Genomic DNA, 22,790 nt, shown 5'->3' with positions numbered 1-22,790 from the left:
CACAGAGACCCACAAAATTCTACCTATGCAGCACGCAGATCTTCCCAACAATTGATGCTGCATACACAATACTTAGCAGCTACTGGCAGCACTGCAAGTCTTTTTGTTGCCTACTAAACTTTCTAGAAAACAGCTGATTAGCAAGTTAGACGTCACACTGAAATAAGCAAACTAGTTTAACCTAGAATCTATGTCAGACACTAACAGCTTTCCAAATGAAGTACTAACCCATGCTTCTCCAGAAAGTAGTATTTTTCCCATTCTTTTCATTTAAGCTCAAAACAACTGATTTAATGCAGATGTAAGACTCTTTGCAACAAACTCCTGTCATGTTTTCTCTCAAACATTTACATCATTCCTACTTGAAGACAGACATTTTTAAGAAGCTCTGATTTACGTGTTTTCTTCACGTCAATACTTCTCCATATTACTCCAATCTGTAACCCCTATATATGATGTGATATTAACTGTGGGGAAATTCAGCCATCAACATAAATCACAAAAATGTCTGTATTTAAAATTTTAGAACATTTGCAGTGAGAATCTACCAGGTCTTCAAATAACAGATGAACTTTGTTACTTATGATCAATTATTAGAACATCTATAATTTGATTCAAACAGAAAAACTAATATTAGCGTAACACATCTCTATGGCTGGTGAAGTCAGACCAAGAGAGTAGCAATGTTCTAGAGACAGCATTCTTTCTGCATCTCTCAAAGTTGGTATTTTACAACAACTACCACATCCTTCCCTTTGAGGAACAGGCTGGCAGCAAGGGATGTATCAGGTTACTCTTATATCCTTTTCTATAGCAGAGAATGAAAACTGCAAAAGGGAAAATTATTAAATCAAAATTTAGGCATTAAACACATGCTTAAATCCCCAGACCTTCCCCTGAATCCAGCAGGATTTATTTTCCAGAAATTGTATTACTGATTTTTCCCTTTTTAAAAGTCTGAACAAAGTCAGGCCTGACAGTTCTTCCTATTCCTCTTCAAGCCTATTACTTGGCTGCCAAAATCTCAACTACCTACCCAACACGTGATCTAGAAAGTGAAATAACCAAGTAATTTCATCCCACCTTATTCTTTCTACTATAACGAAAGCTTTTGATTTGAATCTTTTACACTTTAATCTTTACATCAAGTAAAATTACAAAAGTTCATTCTGCACAAACCTCAAACACTCAAAGATAACATACTTTATTTAGCACAGCCTATCTTTCAGTATGTGTCTATCCAACATTTCCCTGCATTTACTTTACATTTCCAAGTATGGCAGGTATGCTACAGATCCAAGACTATCAGATTAAACAGGATGTATCCACATTAATTACTGGTTTTGAGAAAAATACCCCACAGTCTAAAGACTATGGACCACATGAAAGCAAGGAACAAAAGCACAGAACAAACCAAAAGAGAAGTATGAACAATCTGTGACAACTATTTAAATACACTTCTGACTTGAAAGAACTGTTACTATCGACTTTTAAAAGAATCATAAAATGAAATCCTGTTAACTCCAAATGACTTGCTGTTCAATGAGAACTTTTGATTAACCTTAAGGAAAACATTAGCTTGGAATGGTAAGAGTAAGAAATATCTATTTTAGTTACAAATTACATTACATCACAGATGATTTGGAGGCATCCTCAAATTTTGTTCTATTTTGTTACTGCTACACAAGTACCAACATATACTGCATAACATAGATCTAATGAAAACTTTTCTGCTCCGTGTACAATGCTCTTTTAGTGCAACATCATTCCACCAGAGGACAGCATTGTGCTAAAAGCTTTTGGTTCACCTTCAACTAACAAACACCGGGTTCTGAAAGTTTCTTCAGAAGCATTCCCTTGAAGTATCAACACTCAATCTCTCCAGCTTCACACTTTGAGTGAAGTGAGTCAGGACATACCTAACAGTCCCACCAATAAAGTATGTTTTACCCCTTCAATAGAAAAGTCTTACTACATTTTTATTGAGCCCACAGGTTCTTTTAATCCAGGTCAATTATTTCAGCATTTTACATGTAGCACATTGAATGATTTGAATGATTTGTTGAGTGATTCTAGGAAAAAAGAAAAAGTCGAAACAATTATCTTCCCCAACACCTTTCATATTTTGATCCTGATAGCCAAGCATAATTTGATTTTATGACACTGAACTGTTTTGCTAGAAATTAACGAAAATGAATGCAACTGGTCCTGGGTTTAATAGATACACCAAAGACAGCACATAACCTGGATTCATAATGGAGACAATAACACTGAAAAAAACACGTGGTTCAAATACTATATACCTCAGGATTAATTTGTATTTATGATTACAAGCAAAGCTATGAGGTAACATCAGTGAAAGTGTCCTTAGTGTCCCAAGCCATTACTGCCTTGGATAGACACACATTTGTAAAAAAAGCAAAGGTTTTTTCCCCCTACTTGGTGTCCTCAGAAACTAAGGGCAATCAGAATAATAATGATATTAAAAGCCCAGTAATCTGAGCCAGACAAAATTACCTGAGAAACTGTAGGAAACTCAGCATCTTTTTTGTCTTATAAAGAGCATATGGTGAAAGATTAGCTATACAGAGATGCTGAAATACATTTCAGCCTCAAAATGAGGCCATGAACTTTATCAATACTTAGAAATTTCTAAAAATTAAACAACACCTTTCAAGAAAATACCAGTCATTAGAAAACATTTTAAACACATATGAAGCCAATATGTGAAGTATTCAAACAGTGAAAACAAAAATTACCTCCAAAGAAGAATATTTAGTCATTCTGCTCTTTCTGAGAATTAAATTAATTTCCTCCTCTTAGCAATACATTGGCAGACACTAATTTCATGGGTAGTTATCAGCAGTTAGCATTCCTGCCAGCAGCTCAACATCCAAAACCCAACCTTCCAGCCAATTTAGGTATTGTTTTTCGTTCATCAGTGCTCAGAGGGAGGATCACTGTATTTCTTTAATGTACAACACAAATACAAAATTAGCCCATCAGTGGTTTCTTCTCTGGAAAGAAAATGCCAGTTACTCCAGAATTTCTTCGTAACTTACATAAAGTACTGAAAGGATTCACCCGTCTAAAGACTGAAAGTATTATATGCAAGAGTACCACTGAATTTCAGGGGACTGGATAAACTTCAAGGTTTCTACCTTTCAAAAACCCGAACTTAAGCATGCAAGTGAAACTTAAAATGTTGTGCCACCTCTTTCGTGGTACAAATGGTTGCAATCTGTATACTGCATTTTATTTCTATATTTTGAAGATCATAAGTAATAGTCCTTTTTAAATGCATCTGATAGTGTAAGATGCTCTTTTCATATGATTGTTATGGGTTTGTTCAGTTTTAAATAAATCTGCTTGATACTAACTACCTCATCTACAGTCTACATGCCACACAGCATGTCCAAACCTTAAGATATTCTATTTACGCAGTTCAGTTGTTTCTAAGACTGAAGATAGGAAAATATATCCCATTTGATAATACTTAATAAAGAAGAAATGCCAATTGTTTCTTACTTTAATGGACTCATTTCTTAATGTAGACTACTACCTGGTTTGACAGGTCAAATTCTAAGAACTTCTGCTGTTTCTGTGAACATTTCACCAGAAAAATCAACCAAATCTAAGAACATTCATTTTTGTTTACTTTTCCTCATGTTTACTAAAGCAGACTGTGAAAACAAACATTAAAGACACCTACAACATAGAACCTATTTCTTCGCCCTTGCAGCTACAAGTACTGAACAAAAAATTCACGCAGTAAACCCTTGAGAAAACCAAAAACACTCTGTCCCCCCACATAGCATGTACACAACACGGCCAAACATGCAGGACCTTCTTAGAGCAAAGAGGAAAAAGAAGTAACCAGACTGAAAAGAACTAGTAGGATTAAAGTTGCAGACAGAGATGTTGTTGACTTGGAAATGGGGAAAAAAAAGGAGGAAAGAGAGGGAATTGGGCCTACAAAAGGCTTTTCGTTTTCTTCACTGCACTCCTCCTTCCTCTCGAGTCTGGAGTAGAAACAGACACCTAACCTCTCTGTTGTCAATAATTTTCATGAAGCCCACTTGCCTGATACTTAGAATCACAGAATCATAAAGGTTGGAAAAGACCTTTAAGATCACCAAATCCAACTGTCCACTCAGCAATACCACTGTAATCTCTAAACAACTAAACCGTATCACCCCGTGCCAGATCCAGATGCCTCTTGGATACCTGGCTCCACTACACCCCTGGGCAAACGAATCCAATTCCTGACCACCCAAAATTTTTTTTTCTAATATCTAATCTGAATCTTCCCTGTCTCAGGAGCAGGCCATTTCCTCTTGTCCTCTCACTGCAGGCACGTTGAAAGAGACCGACCTCCATCTCACTACAACCTCCTTTCGGGTAGTTGTAGAGAGTGATAATGTCCCCCCTGAGCTTCCTCAAGACTAAACAAACCCAGCTCCTTCAGTCATTCCATATTTTCTGGACTTTTTTGCAAGCCTTGCTGCCCTCCTCTGGACACATGCCAGCACTTCGATGTCCTTTTTAAAGTGAAGAGACAACTGAATGCAATACTTGAGGCATGGCTTCGGCAGTGCTGAGAGAGGGGGACAGTCATTACCCTGGTGTAAAAACAAAGAATTGAACAGTACAGCTGGCCCAGCAAGTTTCAGACTTGATCCAAAGCCTCAGCCAGCCTGCTGCAAAAAGAAGTTTTTCTATTTTTGCTTTCACATTCCAGGTTGTGGAAGTTATACGCACAACAGTTTCAGTCATCTAGGGCATCAGGAACAAGTGATTAGTAAGCACTTGCAAAACATGCCCAGATCTATGCAGAAATCATGCAGGATTTCTGATCAAGTCAATTTGGATTTCCAATTTAATATTTGATACTATCTCACATGTCTCTTATCATTCCATTAATATAATTTAATTTGACCATCAAAACCATCACAACACAAAGACCTGCTAAAGTACTGTAAATACATTAAAAATAAACAGATTGCAATGGAGCACATGAGGTCTGTAGTGTGGCAAAGAACTGGCACCAGACATGATTTTATTTAACAACTCTGTTAATCTGGAAAATGGCAAACAGAATGTGAATTCTATTAACAGAAAAATACTTAAACTGAGAAAGCTACAAACAGCTCCAGGGCAAGAAAATAACAGTAACAGTACTAAGCTACATCCTGTATCTAGTAAAATCAATGGAAAAGTTTCTCACTCAATAGGACACGACCACATTCCTGAGTTTGTTTCAGGATGAGACAACAGAAATACACTGCTCAGGCAAGCACCAGCTAAAAGAGAATTGGGCTGGGGGAAAAGTACATTACACACAAGTGAGTTTTACAGGCGAAGGAAACATCAAGAAAACACTAAAATCCTAAAAAGAAATTAAACAAAAGAACTGGTACTTCTCTGCTGAGCCATAAAAGAATTAACATATCCTTTTCTCAGAAAATAAACCTTTGTGCACTTTGGATTACCATTATTTAGGCAGAGTGGCATAAAAAGGGAAAAACACACAAGGAGAATAAGACACATGTCCCGTAAGGCTTGGGAGACAACTGAGCAGTACAGACCAGTTGAACAGAGAAGTAAACATGCTTGAAGAATGCTTTTTCTGTGAGCCACTGTTTCAGGCAGATAAGAAAAAAACCCCCACAACACTTGGCAGAGGCTAAGAGCTTAGCTGAAATTAACTATTTGGGTACACCTTAAACATAGCTCTGGTGTAAGGAATACACACTCAGCTTTACCTCCTTTTGCACTATTAAACTCACTCCTGATCCTTTTAAACATTACCCAAATAAGCAAACATGGCAAGCTTTTCCCACCCTGTGGGATGGGGAGAAGGCAAGATTTATCATAGGTAACAATGCAGAAAGTAGGCAATACTGGCTAGGAAACCAAGGAGCTGGAAGTGAGAGACACAAGAAGTCTGCATGCAGCAAGTGCTTTAGCTGAAGTCGTAATGCTTTGTGAATTACATGCCTCATAATAGCTCAGACTTAAAAGACTTGCATTAAGTGGTCTGGAAATGCACACTTTTCAGGTCATGAAAACGCAACTAGAAAGCAGTTGGAAGAGGGAGGGATATAAAATCAAATGGTTCTTCTCATCATTGAAGAAAGCAGCAATGCCTAATACAAGGCAGTCACACCTAGATTCCTCCCAGCCAATTCACGTCATAGAGAGGAGCACAAGAACACTTTCAAACTTAAAGACTACCTTCAAAATCACCATTTTGAATGGCATCACAATATCACAAAAATAATTTATGTTTCCTTAACACCACAAGAGGTCTAGTAACTTGTAAAAATACATAAGTCTCTGAACACAACACAGAGGGGCAATAGGAGCTTAAAACCCTACAACATATTCATTTAAGTAGTTGCAATATTCTATCCTGGGCTTTCTCAAAGCATTGTTCTTACTCTGAACATAAACAGACTGCCTTGACAACTCTTTCTCCCACTTTTTTGTTATATAGAACTGCTTGTCAGGCTGATAACATGTCTCCAGAAACTACAAACGCTTATGATGGGAAGGCTAAGTAGAGCACTGTGGGAAACACAGTAACCTAAAGCAAAGGTTTCATGTCTACTTCGATTAGGCTTTGAGCTTGTTCTGTTCCTCCACCTCTTCTTTCCAATTCTTCATGGCATAGACTTCTCTCCTAATTCAAACAATCATATAATTGTCTGGGTTGGAAGGGACCTTAAAGATCACCTAGATCCAACATCCCTGGTACAGGCAGGGACACCTTTCACTAGACCAGGTTGCTCCAAGCCCCATCCAAACTGGCCTTAAACACTTCCAGGGATGGGGCATCCACAGCTTCCCTGGACAACCTGGTCCAGTGCCTCACCATCTGCAAAAGAATTTTAACATCTAACCCAAACCCATCCTCTTTCAGTTTGAAGGCATTCTCCCTTGTTCTGTCACAACATGCCCCTGCAAAAAGTCCCTCTCTAACTTCCTTGTAGGCTCCCCTCAGGTACTGGAAGACCACAATTAGGGTACCCCTAAAACCTTCTTTTCCAGGCTGAAAAATTTCAGTTCTTTCAGCCTTTCCTCATAGGAGGAAATCCTCTAGTCAACCTGGTGGCCTCCTCTGGTCTCACTCCAACAGGTCCCTGTCCTTCCTGTGCCGGGACCCCAGAGCTGGATGCAGTGTTCCAGGTGGGGTCTCACCAGAGCAGAGGAGAGGGGCAGAATCCCCTCCCTCCCCTGCTGCCCACACTGCTTTGGATGCAGCTCAGCATACAACTGGCTTTCTGGGCTCTCAGATCATGTCCAGCCTCTCATCCACCAGCATCCTCAAGATCATCTTGGCAGGGCTCCTTATATGTTGCTCATATGTTCCCTGTATTGGCAACACAACCATTTGCCAGCCATACCAAATGCCTTACCTTTCCCCTTGTTTTCCTCATTAGGAAGAGTTTCGCTGAGCTTTATTACCTGTAGTTTTGTTCTTCTTGTCCCTTTAAACCGCACATGCATAAAAAACCAAAGACAATCAAGTATTATGTTCTAGAACATTTCCCTGACAGTCCTGATCATCTCACATATGTATCCAACTTACTTTTAAGAATAATTTACTAAACACTCTATTTGAAAATAACATGTCACATAATTTTTCTATAGAGCTTCCAATCTATCACTAAACACTAAAACCCATCACTAATTTGTAGATCACAGCTCATGAGTCTTCAGTACTTAAGAACTTTTAATGTAATTAGCTCATTTTCTTAAACAAGACTCAACTGTTTTACTTTATTTGCTGAACCACAAAATAAACCAGGTGTCAGCAATACAGCATTTTATCAAAACAGGTAAAATGTACCTCACTTCAGGATTTAGGAAAAAAGGAGAGGGATGATCAAACACCCCTTAGGTCTCACTACTTCTTACTACAAGCTCAGCTGCCATGCTACAGTTACAAAATGCATGAAACAGTATTTTAAGAATAAAGAAAAAATTATGTGTAACAAAAAAATCTGACAGATCTTTATTGAAAGCATTTTAAACAATCTATTAGAAAAAAAAATCTGTAATACAAAGATACTAGTGAGGAAAACCTAGATAATGAAGTAGGGGAAGGTGGACATATGACAGGTATTTTAGCTGTTTCACCTCAATTTCTGCCTCTTGGAAGCACAAGATTTTTTCCTTTCAGACTAACTTATAAGCTCTGTTCTCCACTGCCCATTGGACTCTGCTTGAATTCACACAAAGGTGGTTTTCACCCACTAAACTGTTGAGCTTCTTCAAGTTCTCAAATGTTTATGAGCAAAAATCACTCATCCGCAAACTTGTATCTTCTGTAATTCATACCTTCTTCTTTTAACACATACATTGTTTTTTAGGACTGCCTCACTGTACACTGTGTTGCATTCTAAAGTTTGATGTGTGTCAAACATGCAATCACAAATATTACAAGTCTCCTAGTCTACACATAACTGTAAAATGAGCTTGGGTATGAGCCTGATACTCCTTCCATTTCCCTTGACAGTCTTCCAGGTGATGTCACTGGGATGCATGGATGAAGAGACACCTTCAGCTCATTGAGCTGAATAGGATGCCGACAGTCCTGGTACACTTTCAAGACAGCTGTTATTTTCTGAGCTCTTTGTTGACTGTTGCAACACACCAGCTTATTACAAGACACAATAAGTATTAACTACTTTCCTTCCAAGTTCTTCTGCATGTGCCAGAGTTGGCATCTACCTTACTTCACTGACACACTTCTCAGCAGAGCAGTCAAACTCAGAAGCAACTCAGTACTTTTTACCTTCCTGAAGTTCATGGTTCTGTCTGACTATAAAATTTTTCAGGATGAAAGAGGTATGGCAATGCACCTGAAATACTGTCCACATAAAATATATATTTACAGCTAAGAGGTTTGCAAGGGGTTTTTTTTATTTGCAGACATCCTTCCGTACAGGTAACAGACCCAAATGTAACTTAGACCCTATAGTGAATCCATTTTTCTTGTGTACAATTAGAAGATGCCTACAATTGTTGCAGGACGAAAACAAAAGGACCCAATTATTTACACACAACTTCTTTTGTCTTCTTTAACCCTAAGGCTTGCTCCATCCTAAATACAGGTCATCAGATTTCCCCTGCAATTTCTAATTTCTGAGGTATTTCTGAGTCCCAGCAGCTTCTCTAGAGTTTTTCAATTAACTAGAACAAACTGCGCTGAACTAAACCATACTACAGTGTCGACTTTTAAATTTTCTATACACTGCCAAGATCACCAAATGCTCAGCACTACGGAGGAACATGCAGACAATGTCATCTTACCGATTAGGGACATTTAATGCTATGTCCTATTACACAAGCTAAGAAAATGTCTGCTTTCTTGAAAAGTGGTAATCTTTGAAGAAGGACTTTAGAAGGAACGAATAGCAGGTTTGGAAGAAGCTCAACACAACATTTAGTGAAAGCATAACAAGAGTGTTCATCAGCAGATGACCTGAAATACTTCCTCTGAAGAGATACATCATGGTACACCCCAAAGTTAGAGCCTGGAGTCCTGCACCTCATTCAATGATCACCTTGAAGTACTTCATTCCTGGCTAAATAAATGTATTCTGGCATGCAATTCCCAACAACCCATTCATTTACTTTCTGGTAGTTTTCCTTTAATTCCTAATGCTTTCAGGAACAAGATATTAACTGAGCTTTGAGGCACAGTAAGAATGACACTTCCCAGTAACTGGCTCCAATACTTAAGAGCTGGATAACATTCTAACAAACTATGAGATAACCCAAAACTTATTAATAGTTTCCATTTATACTTCTTTTTTTTTAATGTGACATGAGTTAAACTTGAGAGTTTGCATCTTGCAGATTCTCTGCTTCCAAATAAACTCCAGACAGCAGTTTGCAACAGCACAAGAATGCTATCAATAGCAACCTCTACCAGTACAACTTTGACTAGTAACAGTCAATTTTTCAGTTATCTACACTGTAAAGACATGTTTATATTCTAATGAATCTTTACACATATATCTTCATTTCCAAAGAATATATTTGCATATCTTCTACAGCAAAAATCTCAAGCTGTTTTCTCTGCTCACCGCCAGAGTCTTTCAGAATAAGAACGTTGTTGTCAGACCCAGCCTGGCATTTCAGAGGCCTTATGGCAGACAACCTTGGGAAAGATACCTGCAGATCACAGTACCCATTCTTTCTGAATTCAGGAGGGCAAATAGGCTTTTATTCATCTTTGGAATTTTCTAAAATTTAAGATAACCAAGTGAGAAGAGAGCTGGAAAATGTGTCTGACCTACTCCTGAGTCAAGACATTCCGCAGTTTCTACTCCATCTTCTTACTCCAGCAAAGCATCTAACTAGTGTAATCAACAGGTTGTGGCTAACAGCAGAAATAACTGACTTCTACCTGCACAGTCAGAGATCAAATTACACTTACTGACGTTTTCATCTTATCAGAACAGTACAAGTGAAAGCAGGAAACAGGTATGGAATTAAAATCATCTGCACTATCTTATGCACATCCAGACTGAAAAAAGCTTAGTCATGACACAGAAAGCCCTGCATTCTCTACAGCTTACTTTTGCAAAGCTTAGATGTCTTTCTTCATGGGCATCCTGAAATCTCTTTCCCAAACTTACGTCCTTTTCCACAACCAGTTTCAGAGAGTCTGCTTTGGACATGTGAAAAGTAATACTAACAATAATTCAGGGGCTGAAGTTAGTGGCCTTATTTAGTCTCAGAAAGTAAAGACAAAGTCAGAAGAAACTTTGGTGCTCTGATACACAATTCCAAGGCTTCTGTGATGTTGCCTCACAATTTTTACTTGGCACAGATCTCACTTCTCAACTTAGTAAATGACAATAAGCCACACAAAACTTTTCAAGTAGATCTGAACCGAAATGTTGGGTTTACACATATTTCCTGAAAAAGTTAAACTAATGAGCTGCAGTGCCACATTTGTCAGTCCAGATATGACCTTTGTTCCAGCACTATTACTCTTGGTGAAGTTGCTCTCACAGACCCACTTCATCGGTGGATCATGAGTTGCTTCTCGCCACAGAGATTTTCCACTTGCAGATATAACCCACACCTCAGCATGATACGCACATAACAGCTGTACACGAAATGCCATTTCTGTTAGGCATATCTCAGCATTACTGCCTACACTAAAAGCATATGTAAATATTTGAATTAATTAAAACATTTGCTTTGTTGAGTAGAGGTGATGTGATGGTATCTTGAGCACAGAAAAGCCTTTGTGCCCAAATCACAGATTTCTTCAGAGTTAATTTCATTCTATCATGAAAGAAAGCCCAACTGACAAGGGTTTCTAATCAAGACTCACAGCAGTTTAAAATTGATTCCAGGTAACAATGATTTCTGAGCATGCACAGCTAATACATATACACATAGAGGTAAATATGCAAAAATATATTTCCAGTAAAACTGAATGTTGATTCTTACCAGAATCATTTGTTTAGAGATAAAGACAGAAGTTACTGACAATCACACAAGAGGTCCTTACATGACTATATACTAATGCATTTCTGACCTTGAAAATCATGTATGACCTACTGCTGCTGGAGCTAGGATATTTGAGATACCTATCAAGTACCCAGAGTATCACCTGTATAACAGCTCACAGCACTGCTCTCCAACCGGCCACCTCCAGGGTGCTGATATTCATCTGCCAAGTAATTCTAATGTTGTTCTAGGCACACACCCAGGTGTTTCCTTCCAGAAGCTGCCATGAAGTTCCTCCCACACCATCAAGCAGCTTGAAAGCAACTCTGTTGGTCTGAAAAGTGGTCTGGAAACTGATTTAAAATTACATCCCTAATACGAATATTGATATTTATATCTGTCACATTAATTTATGCTGCTTTCTACATTGTTTATACATAGATTTCACCTCATCCTTTCAAATTTTTAAATATAGTGTCACAGAATGAGCCATTAGAAATCACCTTCTGCTCAAGTGATCACTGGCTGCTTTAGTATCAATAAGCTAATAGTACATAGTATTTACACTAGAATCAACTGTTACTGAAGAGTTTTGTAAACAATGACTCTGCTCAAGAAATAATTAAAGAATATATCAGTCATAACCTAGTAAAACTTTCACTACTAAAAGCACCTCATCAGCTAACAAACAAAACCAAAACACAAATCCATCTCTATATCTGGCTGCCTAAAAACCTTTCCAGCAACTGTTGTTTTCTGAAATAAGCAAGGGCAAGTTGTGCACCAAGAAACACCAGAGATTTGTTTTTCAAAGAGGCTTACAGAGGCAGGCGTTAAATTTCTATTGCACTTGCACCCAACACGGATCTACAGCTTCCCAAGGGTGTGTTGAAAATCCCACCCCAGAGCACTCAAAGGAGGAAAGTAGGAGAGGGAGAGCAGAGCAAGGGGAAGAAAGAATAGTGACAACAAAGTAAGAGGGTAAAGGGTAAGAGATCAAAGACAAAAAGAAAGAAAGCAAAGAAGATAATTTATCCTACCAGAGACAGCACCTCTTGTCAGTCAAGACAAGAAACATTGCCTCCCAAAAAGAATCTGGCACCAGGAAGTGGCAGAAGGGGGAAGACCAAATCTGACCTGAGGTAAGAAAAAAAAATGCAGTTATAATTTTTTGAACTTTGTTTGTTATTTCATCTTACTTTTGCAGTATAATTTTTAAAAAGCTTTTTCTAATTAATATTTTTCTTCAGCTGGATTTTGTCAGTGATGACAGTGCGATGATACAAATCAAATGTGGATCAATAGTACTTTGACAAAAATGTGAAATTAAAGACAAATTTTAAGTAATATGGGGATGTCATATGAACTGATAGCTGCAAACAATATATTATGCTAGTGAAATGTCCCAATGAGTAAAAAATTTGGAAGAATGGATTTATAACTATAAAACTCACTGCAACGGAATACAAGACCACTCATTTCTACCTGTAGGAGACTCTCCTGACGGCCTACTGGCAAGACAAAATCTACACGTGATATCCCATGTACAAATGGGAGAAACATCACGGTTTCTTGTATCAAGTTCCAAGCCTAATTGCAATAAAAAAGTTGTACCCAGCTCTCCAACTGAAAATGGGGTGACTTCTAGAGACAGTCTCCTAGAAGCTCCAAATAAAACAATCACAACAAAAAGAACTAACACAAACATGAAATTCACTGCAGGGTGACAAATGAGCAATAAAAAGAGGAACTCTCATAAAAAGCAAATCATAGACGAAGCCTAATTTTTTTTTACAAATATTCAAACATTAAAAATAAAAGAAGATAAAAATTCCATCAAGTAAATCCATCCATCCTTCCCCTGTCAACTTACTCAAACCACATTCTCAGAATAAACCTGGCAGGTGGGGTGGTATAATTTTTTCCTAATATGTCAGAGGCTCCAGTGACTTCTTCTATTCATACTTAAAAAATTAATTTCAAACTAGAACAAGTAACTTCAAGTGGTAGAAATCAAGTCATTACCTGCACACACCTCTGATACACAATTCCAAGGCTTCTGTGATGTTGCCTCACAATTTTTACTTGGCACAGATCTCACTTCTCAACTTAGTAAATGACAATAAGCCACACAAAACTTTTCAAGTAGATCTGAACTGAAATGTTGGGTTTACACATATTTCCTGAAAAAGTTAAACTAATGAGCTTGTCTCTGTGCTTCACACTGAATTACAAATACTCTCACTTCACTGCGCTAAAATCATCAAAATGCTACACTGAGGAAAAAATGTGGATAACCATTAGGACTAGATATACAGGGAACTGTAGGAGTAAGTTCAAACCAGATGCTCAAGTGATGCTTCAGGGAAAGGGAGCTAAGATTTAAGATCCTTGACAACCACATCTGAATCTGAAGTAGTTAAAATACCTGGACTAGAAAGTTTAAGATAAAATTCAAAGCCTTAATTGTTAAATCTGGGTATGAGGTAGCCTCAAGAACATTAAATAAAAAAATTCTCCATAATCTCATTACACAGTGTATGAAAAAGCAGTTCAATTTTATTCTTCCCCTTGAATTCATGAGATTTCTTCTTGTATTTGAAAAGGGAGATTACATATTACATTTTATGCAGTGATGCCTTTCTTTCAGATTCTCTATCAGCCTGAGGCAAATACTTTTTCAATTTCTGTCCATGCAATAATTCCCCCTCACACATCCCTTACATCCTGAGTCACTAACAGCACCCTGGTTGAGTTTTCTGAACTGCTCACAGTACCTTAATAATTTTAATCATGTTAGTAATGTTGTTTCTGTAAAAGCGAGCAACACTTCTGCCTATAGTTAAAGTTTTGTATATCCCTTCTCCATTATGTCTTCATTTCCAGAACCTACAGCTACCAAATCCGCTCATCTGTTGTAAATCCTATAGAGGGGAAGAACACATTGCATGTGGGGGATTTAGCCCAAATGATTACAGGAACAAAACCCATGAAAGCTCACTACCTTACTCACATTAAAATATATGTATCCCTAGTATCAATCTATGGTCAGAATCTATCAGATGTCATCTAACACAATTATATTCCTTTCTTAAAAATATCACCTTACTCAGTGCACCAGCGTGTATGATGTTCAGTAAACAACCTTTTTGTTTTGTCCTCCTTGGTCAGCCTGAGCACTTAGTTATCACACAGTTCAAAGAAATTTGCACTGACTATGGATTTTCTCACTGCCTTATCTCTGCAAGCATTTTCTCTATAGCATTTCAGTGCAGCCCGAACATCAACGTATTAACTTTAACAACACTTCTAAGCAAGATCTCCCTTCTCCTAAAATAAAGGGAAACCACAGCACGTAAAGAATAAAACTCCTAAGTCTGCTGAACTCAGTCACCCAATCTGAGATGCTAAAGGATGGAATTTTAAGAATCCTCGATTTTCTATAGTTAAGTGTTTTTTCAAAGCTCACTGCTCAGTTAATGCAGTTGGAGGTGTAAATGCTCAGGTCTCAAAATGCCAAACCAGGTCTTCATAAGGAACAAACGGCTACCAGCTACCTGTGAATTCTTGACAAAATAACTTACCTAGCAGTTCACATGAACTCTGCAACAGAACACAGAACAGTTGATCCAGCTTTCCACAACAAAGCTCCACTGTCAACACCTTGACCATCCTTTTCTTCTATAATGTCTCTATCTGCTCATTTGCTGTGCACTCCCAAACACTGAGCAGTGGTCTAACAGAGAACCCTCCTGCACACCCTAAAGAATGCAGGGTGGTATGGAGTAGATAATATGTAGCTGTGTACAAAATAAAGATACTCAAATGAGGTTGAATTATTGCTGTCTCTGGAATCTGTCTCTGGCACATCCCAATTCCTGAGCAACATTCTTCAAATATGCTGCTGTGTCCAGCAGCTTCTTGAATGTATTAGCACTTTTTGTATTAATCACTGCTTTGGTTTTGTATTTAACAATAACGGAAGTAACATAACAATGAAGATACAACAATGAACAGTGACACTAACCACTCTCCCTCAAATGTTATCAGTAATGTAAACATGCAGAAGTATTTGAAAAGCTTTATTCTTGTTATTTAACATGTACAAATTTTATTTGTCCAGTACCACTCAAGCAATTTTCATGGCTCTATAAATTTCCCCTGAATCCCTTCTTGTTTAAATCAGCATTTGGAACAGAGCTTTTTCACCGTTTGTCTTCTCTCTACACCCCCACACAATAATGTTAAAAGTATCACAGTTCTGTTCCAGTTTTCCTGCTTAAAATATAGGCTACAAGTCTTTCAAACATTGATAACTTAAATCTAATCCTTTTCTCCCTTTTCCCATGATGGTGTCATTACTTTTTATAAAGACTTGAGAGGAAAAACAGTCTCCTTTTACAAACATTTTTTGGAGGACCTTGTTCAGACTCTGCAGGAACAGCAGCAGCTTGGTTCACACAGTTTCCTAAACCACAACCAAAATCCTTTTTTAAAACCTAGCTTTCATAAAGCCAGTAAGTATCATGCCAGTTAAAATATGAATTATGTTTCCAGCTCTTTTTATTATTAAATGATTCAGTTTCCTACTGAAATCAAACAACAGTTTAATAAAAAAGCAAATTACTATGTTCAAATATTTCCAATCACATTTGCAGCTGTTTATATTTAACATTAACATTTTTTTGTGTCTAAACACAGCTCCCACTAGTCAAATTGTCACACTAACTAATTTTCAGATACTGTACTACATCTGTAATTAGATGTATTAATATGCTACCATAGAGTAAAACTAAGAAGAGTACGAAACACTTTGCATATACAGTTAAAAAATGCTTTGGCAGACTCAAATACTAGTACAAATTCAAAAAAACTCACTGTTTTATGTTACATGCACAACTTAATCTGGACTTAATTTCTACAAAATAGATCTCAGTGGCAGCAACATATGAAAGAATTTGTTATTATTCTGTATTGTGAAATAGCAGACTCTTTTGAAGGAGACGCTAGCAAAGTATCGGAAGTTGTAACAGCAAGTTGTAACTGGTCTCACAGACATGTTTCATTACTACATGCCACACTTCACCAACACTGTATCTTGAGTACTTTGTACGGAAAATATGTAGTCCTGTTAAGTGAATTAAAAGTTTTACATGCAAAAATATATTAATTCTGCATTTTGTGGCAACTTTATAACTGACACTATATGAAGCATTAAGTTACACATCAACTGGCTGAGCATTGTCGTGACAGAAGTTTGTAGTACCCTTCTGCAGCTCAAGTATGACACAGTTATTGCACCATTACAAAGGGCAAAAATTACTCTCTTTTAATGTTTTCAAAAAGTTTGTTTCAGATTAAGTTTTATGTTTTGTATTGTAACCATACAGAATACATCATCAGCCCAGACTCCCAATCTTTTCACTGTACAGCTAGAGGACTGGAGCTAACATTATCCTTATACTAATAGTTTTACAGTGGTTGGTATATATTCAACTGTAACTATGATTTCTTGAATTTCAAAGACGAAGTTATATGCAGTTCTTTTTTAAGATTTACTTATTTACCCTTCTACTACAAATAACCACTTGATTTCAGTATCTCTATGCAACACATTTATGCATACACAGAAAGAGAAGGAGCAGAGAGACACTGGCTCCCTCAGGTAAAAGGATCTTAAAGCCAGAGAAGAGTATTTGGAAAGGCCATGTGGTCCTGACAGTCACTGCTCTCCCTTCCTAGCCATCCATTTACAATTTACTTCACATGAGACTAGGATTAACTGCAGACCTTTGCTGATTCATAAGAAATGCTGACAAATGGGGACCAGCAAAAAAACCCCACCGCTTGAATTGCTGACAGCTCTTTGAAGCTTAAAGACTATGTCCTTTAGTGAGAATAAGGAGAAAAGGATGGAACTGGGTCTGAGAGTGGGGTGCAGAGCATGAGAGATACAGAACTAAGTGATGCAGGTGATATGGAACAGGGAGCCCTCTGGAGATGCCAGCTGTAAGGAATCTTAAGCCAGGCCAGTAATACTGTTGCAACCTAGTTCCACAAAACAAGCTGCAAAAATGGTCTTGTAATGATATTCCTGGAAGTTGCAATTCTCAATTTTTCTGCTGTCCTGGGTGGTGTCTATTGCCGAGTAAGAGAATCATTGCAAGACACATGTCCACAAAGAGACAATCTGTAATAAGCAAAATACCTTCTGGTAAACTTTCCAGGATGTAAAAAAATATTACCTACCTGTTCCTTGTAGGCTGCCAAATATTACACCACCACATATTTCTCCACAGAGGGGCTAACCCAGAGAAACACAGCATATTGCTCCTATAAAGGGAACAACATGAAATCCAAGACCAGGGAATGACCTCACGTTGCATTCTACAAAACCAAAGGCAAAGAACAGCTAGCCTCTTAACACCCAATCACAGAACAAAAATGGTTTTGAAAAATTAGAGGAGCCTAGCAATAGCAAGAGATAAATACTTAACTCTTGATAGCATTATCAAGGAAGTCCCTTGAACACTGAATAAACACATCAAAAAAAGCAACAGTAATTTAAATTCTAGTTGGTGTCCATTTTCCGGGATTTGGGAGAAACAGGAGTCTGGAGCTCATATGTGAAACGAGAGCACAGTGAAAAGGCAGGCTGTGGTCAAGCTTTTTGTGAAAGATAACAAAATCTCCCTTTTAAAAAAACAACAATAAAACCAACTAACCAAAAAATCCCAAACAATTGTTTTGTACAGATTATTACACCAAAGAAGTAGTCGAGAAACCCCAGAGGAAAGTAAGCATAAATCTCCATCAAATGCTTTACAGCCTACTTAAGTCCCAAGCCTTTAGAATTTTAACTTCTCCAGCATCTACACATCCAGATACATACTTTTCCACCATAAAACTGGTACAGCATCCAGATTCTGTCAAGAAATATCAATAAAGCTTGTTTGTAACTTTGTGTATGGACCATTTTAAAGAAAATACACATATAAAAGAAATCACATAAACATGATTAAAGCTTGTTTTCCTCCTATACCACAGTCTTCCAAGACAGCCATTCCCAAACTCATCATACTGGATCAAAAACTGTCAGCTGTGAATAAACTTGCGCAGATCTGAAGCAAGAATTACCTTTCTTTTTGAGTATATACTTTCTATGGATTTCCAGAGTTCTACCAAAATCAAGCCCCCAAAACATCTTCTCCATAAAGTTGGAAAACCATGCCTCCCATACTAATATGTGTTATTTTATCCCTGTAACTAAAGTTGCCTAAAAGAACACACCTGAAGTGTGAAGTAAGAGGAGAATCATTGAGAAATTAAGAGACAGACTAGCTTTTTTAAAAAAAAAATCACAAGGATACAGTGGTAGATGTAATTTTTAATCTCACAGTGTTCTCATGGTTTTAGGAATGCATTGTATATTCACACACACCTGAGAAGTCTACACCCAGGATCCAGAATTACCAAAACTCACATTCGCTTACCAAGTAGGTAATTAATTAGGCAATTATCTCCTTTTTTTCTAACTAGGTGTGTCTAAATAGAACAATCACTGATGAATCTGCTTTGCAAAGAGAATATTAAGCCTGGTTTCATTAACAGTCACTCCTTCTAAAAATACCAACAAATATCAAAGACAGGAAATATAATTTTTCCTGCTACAAAGAACCTAACAACTTAAAGGAAAATTCATGCTATAATCTCCATAAGAAACATAGAAGAAAATGTACTTTCAAATTCTATTTTAACAAAAAGACAGGGCTGGGATGTCTTTTTAACACACATCACCACCTCTTACAATAGTCCATGCACTGATCACTGAAAACCACTAAAGAACAACACATGATAACACTTATCACTACGATAAAACTTCCATAATTTTGACCTATTCAAGTTCGAAAAGCCTGTATTCCACTACTGTACTTTAAAGAGAGTATTACGGATACATGCCTCACAGCAGATACTTACAGACTGCATAAGCCTACTACACCACCACCAATAATTTTGTGATCAATAATCATTTTATTTCAGTCAAAACTGCATCTTTAACCATAAAGAAATCCATCTCTACCCTCCTGGAAAACATGAAGGGGGGGCGGGGGGAGGGAGAAAAAGCAGCAGTCCTACTAAGCTTCAACTTTAGCAAGCAAACAACAAAAAAAAGCTAGTGGATTTAGGGAAGAAAATTCTTTGACAGAGATGCACACGTACTTGCACAAACAAGAAGTCTGCAAAATACTGCGACACACACCAAAAATCCGTCACATATACAATACTGCCTAAAATCGAGCTACTAACTAGAAGCCAGCAGTATGAGCCACAAATATCGAATTCTCCTGTAACGTTTCTGTCAAAAGATTTTAAGATTACACAGAACAGAGAAAAGATAAATTAGATAAGAGAAAATGGAGACAATACTGAATTAAGTTCCTAACATGGCAGAAAGTTACCTTTTCAGATGACAATCCCTGGTTTTACAGAATACTATTCCAAACACTTTACCCGCTGGTAAACAAGCACAGAAAAACCGAGCAACTTTCTCTACTGGTTTCACACTCGCATGCTCTTCCTGCACGAATTCCTTTCTTAGCCTCCATCTCTTCCTCCACCCTGCTTCTTCTGACTAACTACCCACTAAACTCCTCCACGGCGATAAACACAACGGGATCAGAGGCAAGCAGCACACAGAACACGTTTCTCCGGCGGCCTCAAAACATGCCACTACTACACCAGCACCGGCCTCCTCGGCCGCAAGGCAAAACCGAGGGAAAACGGGCAGACCCCGGGGCCGCCAGCACACAAGCCACCCCTCGGCAGGGCCAGGCAGGCTGCCCGCACACTTCTGTCCCGGGCCCCGCTCCCCCGGCACCCAGCGGGGCCCCGGGGCGCGGAGCCCGGCCGGACCTGCCGCGGCGGCGGCCGACACGTCGGCAGGGCCGCCCCGCGCCACCGCCCACCCACGGCGGCCGGGCCCTCCGGGGGCGCCGCACCTCGCTCCGCCCGTCCTTCGGGCGGAGAAGCGAGGCGGCCCGGCTCCCCCGCCGGCCGTACCTGCGGCCCCGGCCCCGCCCGGCGGAGGCCGCGCGGCGAACGGGCCGTACCGGCCTCCCCCGCTATGACACTGCAGAGCGCGGCCCGCCCGACGGGGCCTCTCCTTCCTTCCGCCGCCGGGCCCCGGGCCCCGCTCCCGGCGGCGCCATGATGATGATCGGCCCCCAAGGCCGCCGGGCCGGGCCCTGCCGCCGCCGCCGGGAGCGGCCTGGGCGCCCCGCGCCGCTCACCTTCATGTCGGGACATCCTAGTCCGGAGACGGCGGCCCAGGCCCGTCCCGGGGCTTCCGCGGGCAGCTCGGGCGCCGCTGCGGCCTCTCCCCCCGCCGCCGCCCCGGTGCGAGAGGAGAGGGTCCGGGGCTGGGCCGGGAACGGGGCGAAAACACAAGAGGCGGCGAGGAGCCGGCCTCCCCCCTCCTCCTCCTCCTTCTTCTCCTCCTCCTCCTGCCTCCTCGCTCGCCCTGCGGGGGGCGGATCCGGCGGCAACGGCTTCCCGGGCGCCGTGACACGGTGACTCCGGGCCCCAACGGCCGCTGGCTCCGCCTCCCGCGCCGCTCCGCCCCTGCCGCACCAGCGACGGCGGCGGCCGCGCTGGAGCGTTCCCGGCCTCGGCCCCTGCCCCTTCCCCTTCCTCCTCCCGCCCCGGCCGCGCTGCTGGAGGAAGAGGAAACTCCCTGGCAGGGCGGCGGCCCTCCCGCGCGGGCTGCCGGGCCAGGGCGGGCTCCGCCCGGGGGAAGGAAGCCGAGGTAACGGGACCCAGCACCGGCCTGACCGAAACGACACGCATTAATCAGCTTTTTTAATGTTAAAGGAGCGGGCAAAAAGCGGCAGAGAACAGCTGGGCGCATGCCCTGAGCCAGCGTTCCGTCACTTATCGCGTTACTCGTTCTGACAGATTTGGGGAGCTGCGACTCCAGACACAGGGCTGAAGTCCTTCCTTCGTGTTTTTTTGTTTTTTTTTTTCTCCGTTCCGCCTTTGTCAGGCCTGCAGAGGACTGCTAGAAGTGTCCTTCAGTTAAACTCTAGCTCTGTAAAGAGGATGCCCACGGAGTGCCGTGTGTTGTCTCGCTCACAGAATCACAGAATAGCTTGGAAGGGACCCACAAGGATCGTCAAGTCAAAACTCCTGGCCCTGCACAGGACAGCCCCATGAGTGACACCATGTGCCTGAGAGCGTGTTCCAATGCTTCTTGAACTCTGTCGGGCTTGGTGCTGTGACCACTTCCCTGGGAAGCCTGTTCCAGTGCGAACCACCCTCTCCCTAGTGTCCAGTCTAAATCTCCTCCTCCCTCATGCAGTTCCTTCGGGTTTTGTCACAAATCATCGCAGATAAAGACATCAGTGCTTGCCCTTTCTGTTCCCCTCATGAGGAAGTTGAAACTACAATGAGGTCTCCCCTCAGTCTCCTCCAGGCTGAAGAGACCCAGGGACCTCAGCCACTTCTTATACAGCTTCCCCTCAAGGCCCTGTACTCCAGACAAGTGTCTTGGTCTGTCCACACCATGAGGACTTTTCATCCCATCATTGATGGCTTCCTGCCACTTCATGGAAGCAGGCCAGGCTTGGAATGAGTGAAAGACCTGCAACATGGCCATGTTCCTTCCCTGGTGCAGATTCACAGGGCACATACATCATGCATTTTGCTTCTGTGTTGCCTTTTTTACTATGACTTCCTGGCCTTTCCCTAGATTGCATCCATGATAATAGCACCATCTTTCTCACCTTCTCCCATCTGCCTTTGTTTTCCTCTACCGTGCTTATGGAATTCCTTCATCTTTTCCCTTTGCCAATCCAATACCTCCATCTTCTCCACTGTTTTACACCACAGCTCCCATAAGTCTGCCCCAGCCCCACAATTCTTACATGTTTAAGTTGGTGAAATACCTTCTCAGTCTATTTCAAGGGCCATGAGGGCCCACACCAGAGCAGCCTAGTATCAAGATGCTGGGAAAGGCAGGACTGAACCAGAACACGCTGAAAGGAGGAAGTGCCAACCTCATTCCTGGCACCACCTCCCTCCCATGCCATTTGTTTTATACAGCCTCTGCTTGACACCTTACATGCATGTGCACCCTTTGTTCCTGGTACAAGGGTGTTCCTGGTTTCTGATGACCTGGTTCACTTCCAGCTTTTCTTTAGCCACATGCAGTTTCATAAACGCTGCCTACTGAGAAGATAACCTGGATCTAAAAGTCTAAAATTCCAGTGGTTTGTGGGCATTTTCAGTGGCAGCAAGCAATACCTGTGAAT

At 40.4% G+C, this 22,790-nt stretch overlaps 1 protein-coding gene across 1 annotated transcript in view; it reads right to left on the bottom strand.

Moving 5' to 3' along the window:
- KCMF1 (potassium channel modulatory factor 1) overlaps positions 1-21,342 on the bottom strand; it is a 44,970-nt gene extending 23,628 nt beyond the window's left edge. Inside the window, exon 1 of the mRNA XM_042023453.1 lies at positions 20,772-21,342. Coding sequence (XP_041879387.1) covers positions 20,772-21,327 — 556 coding nt within the window. The 5' untranslated portion in view covers positions 21,328-21,342. The remainder of the gene's footprint in view (positions 1-20,771) is intronic.
- Between the last annotated feature and the right edge of the window lie 1,448 nt (positions 21,343-22,790).

This window comes from Corvus kubaryi, unplaced genomic scaffold (assembly GCF_017639235.1).
Source record: "Corvus kubaryi isolate FWS band 111438036 unplaced genomic scaffold, C.kubaryi_AGA036_p1.0 37249, whole genome shotgun sequence".
Taxonomy (NCBI): domain Eukaryota; kingdom Metazoa; phylum Chordata; class Aves; order Passeriformes; family Corvidae; genus Corvus; species Corvus kubaryi.
Note: the sequence above shows the minus strand (reverse complement) of the source record. Positions and strands in the feature narration are given on the sequence as shown.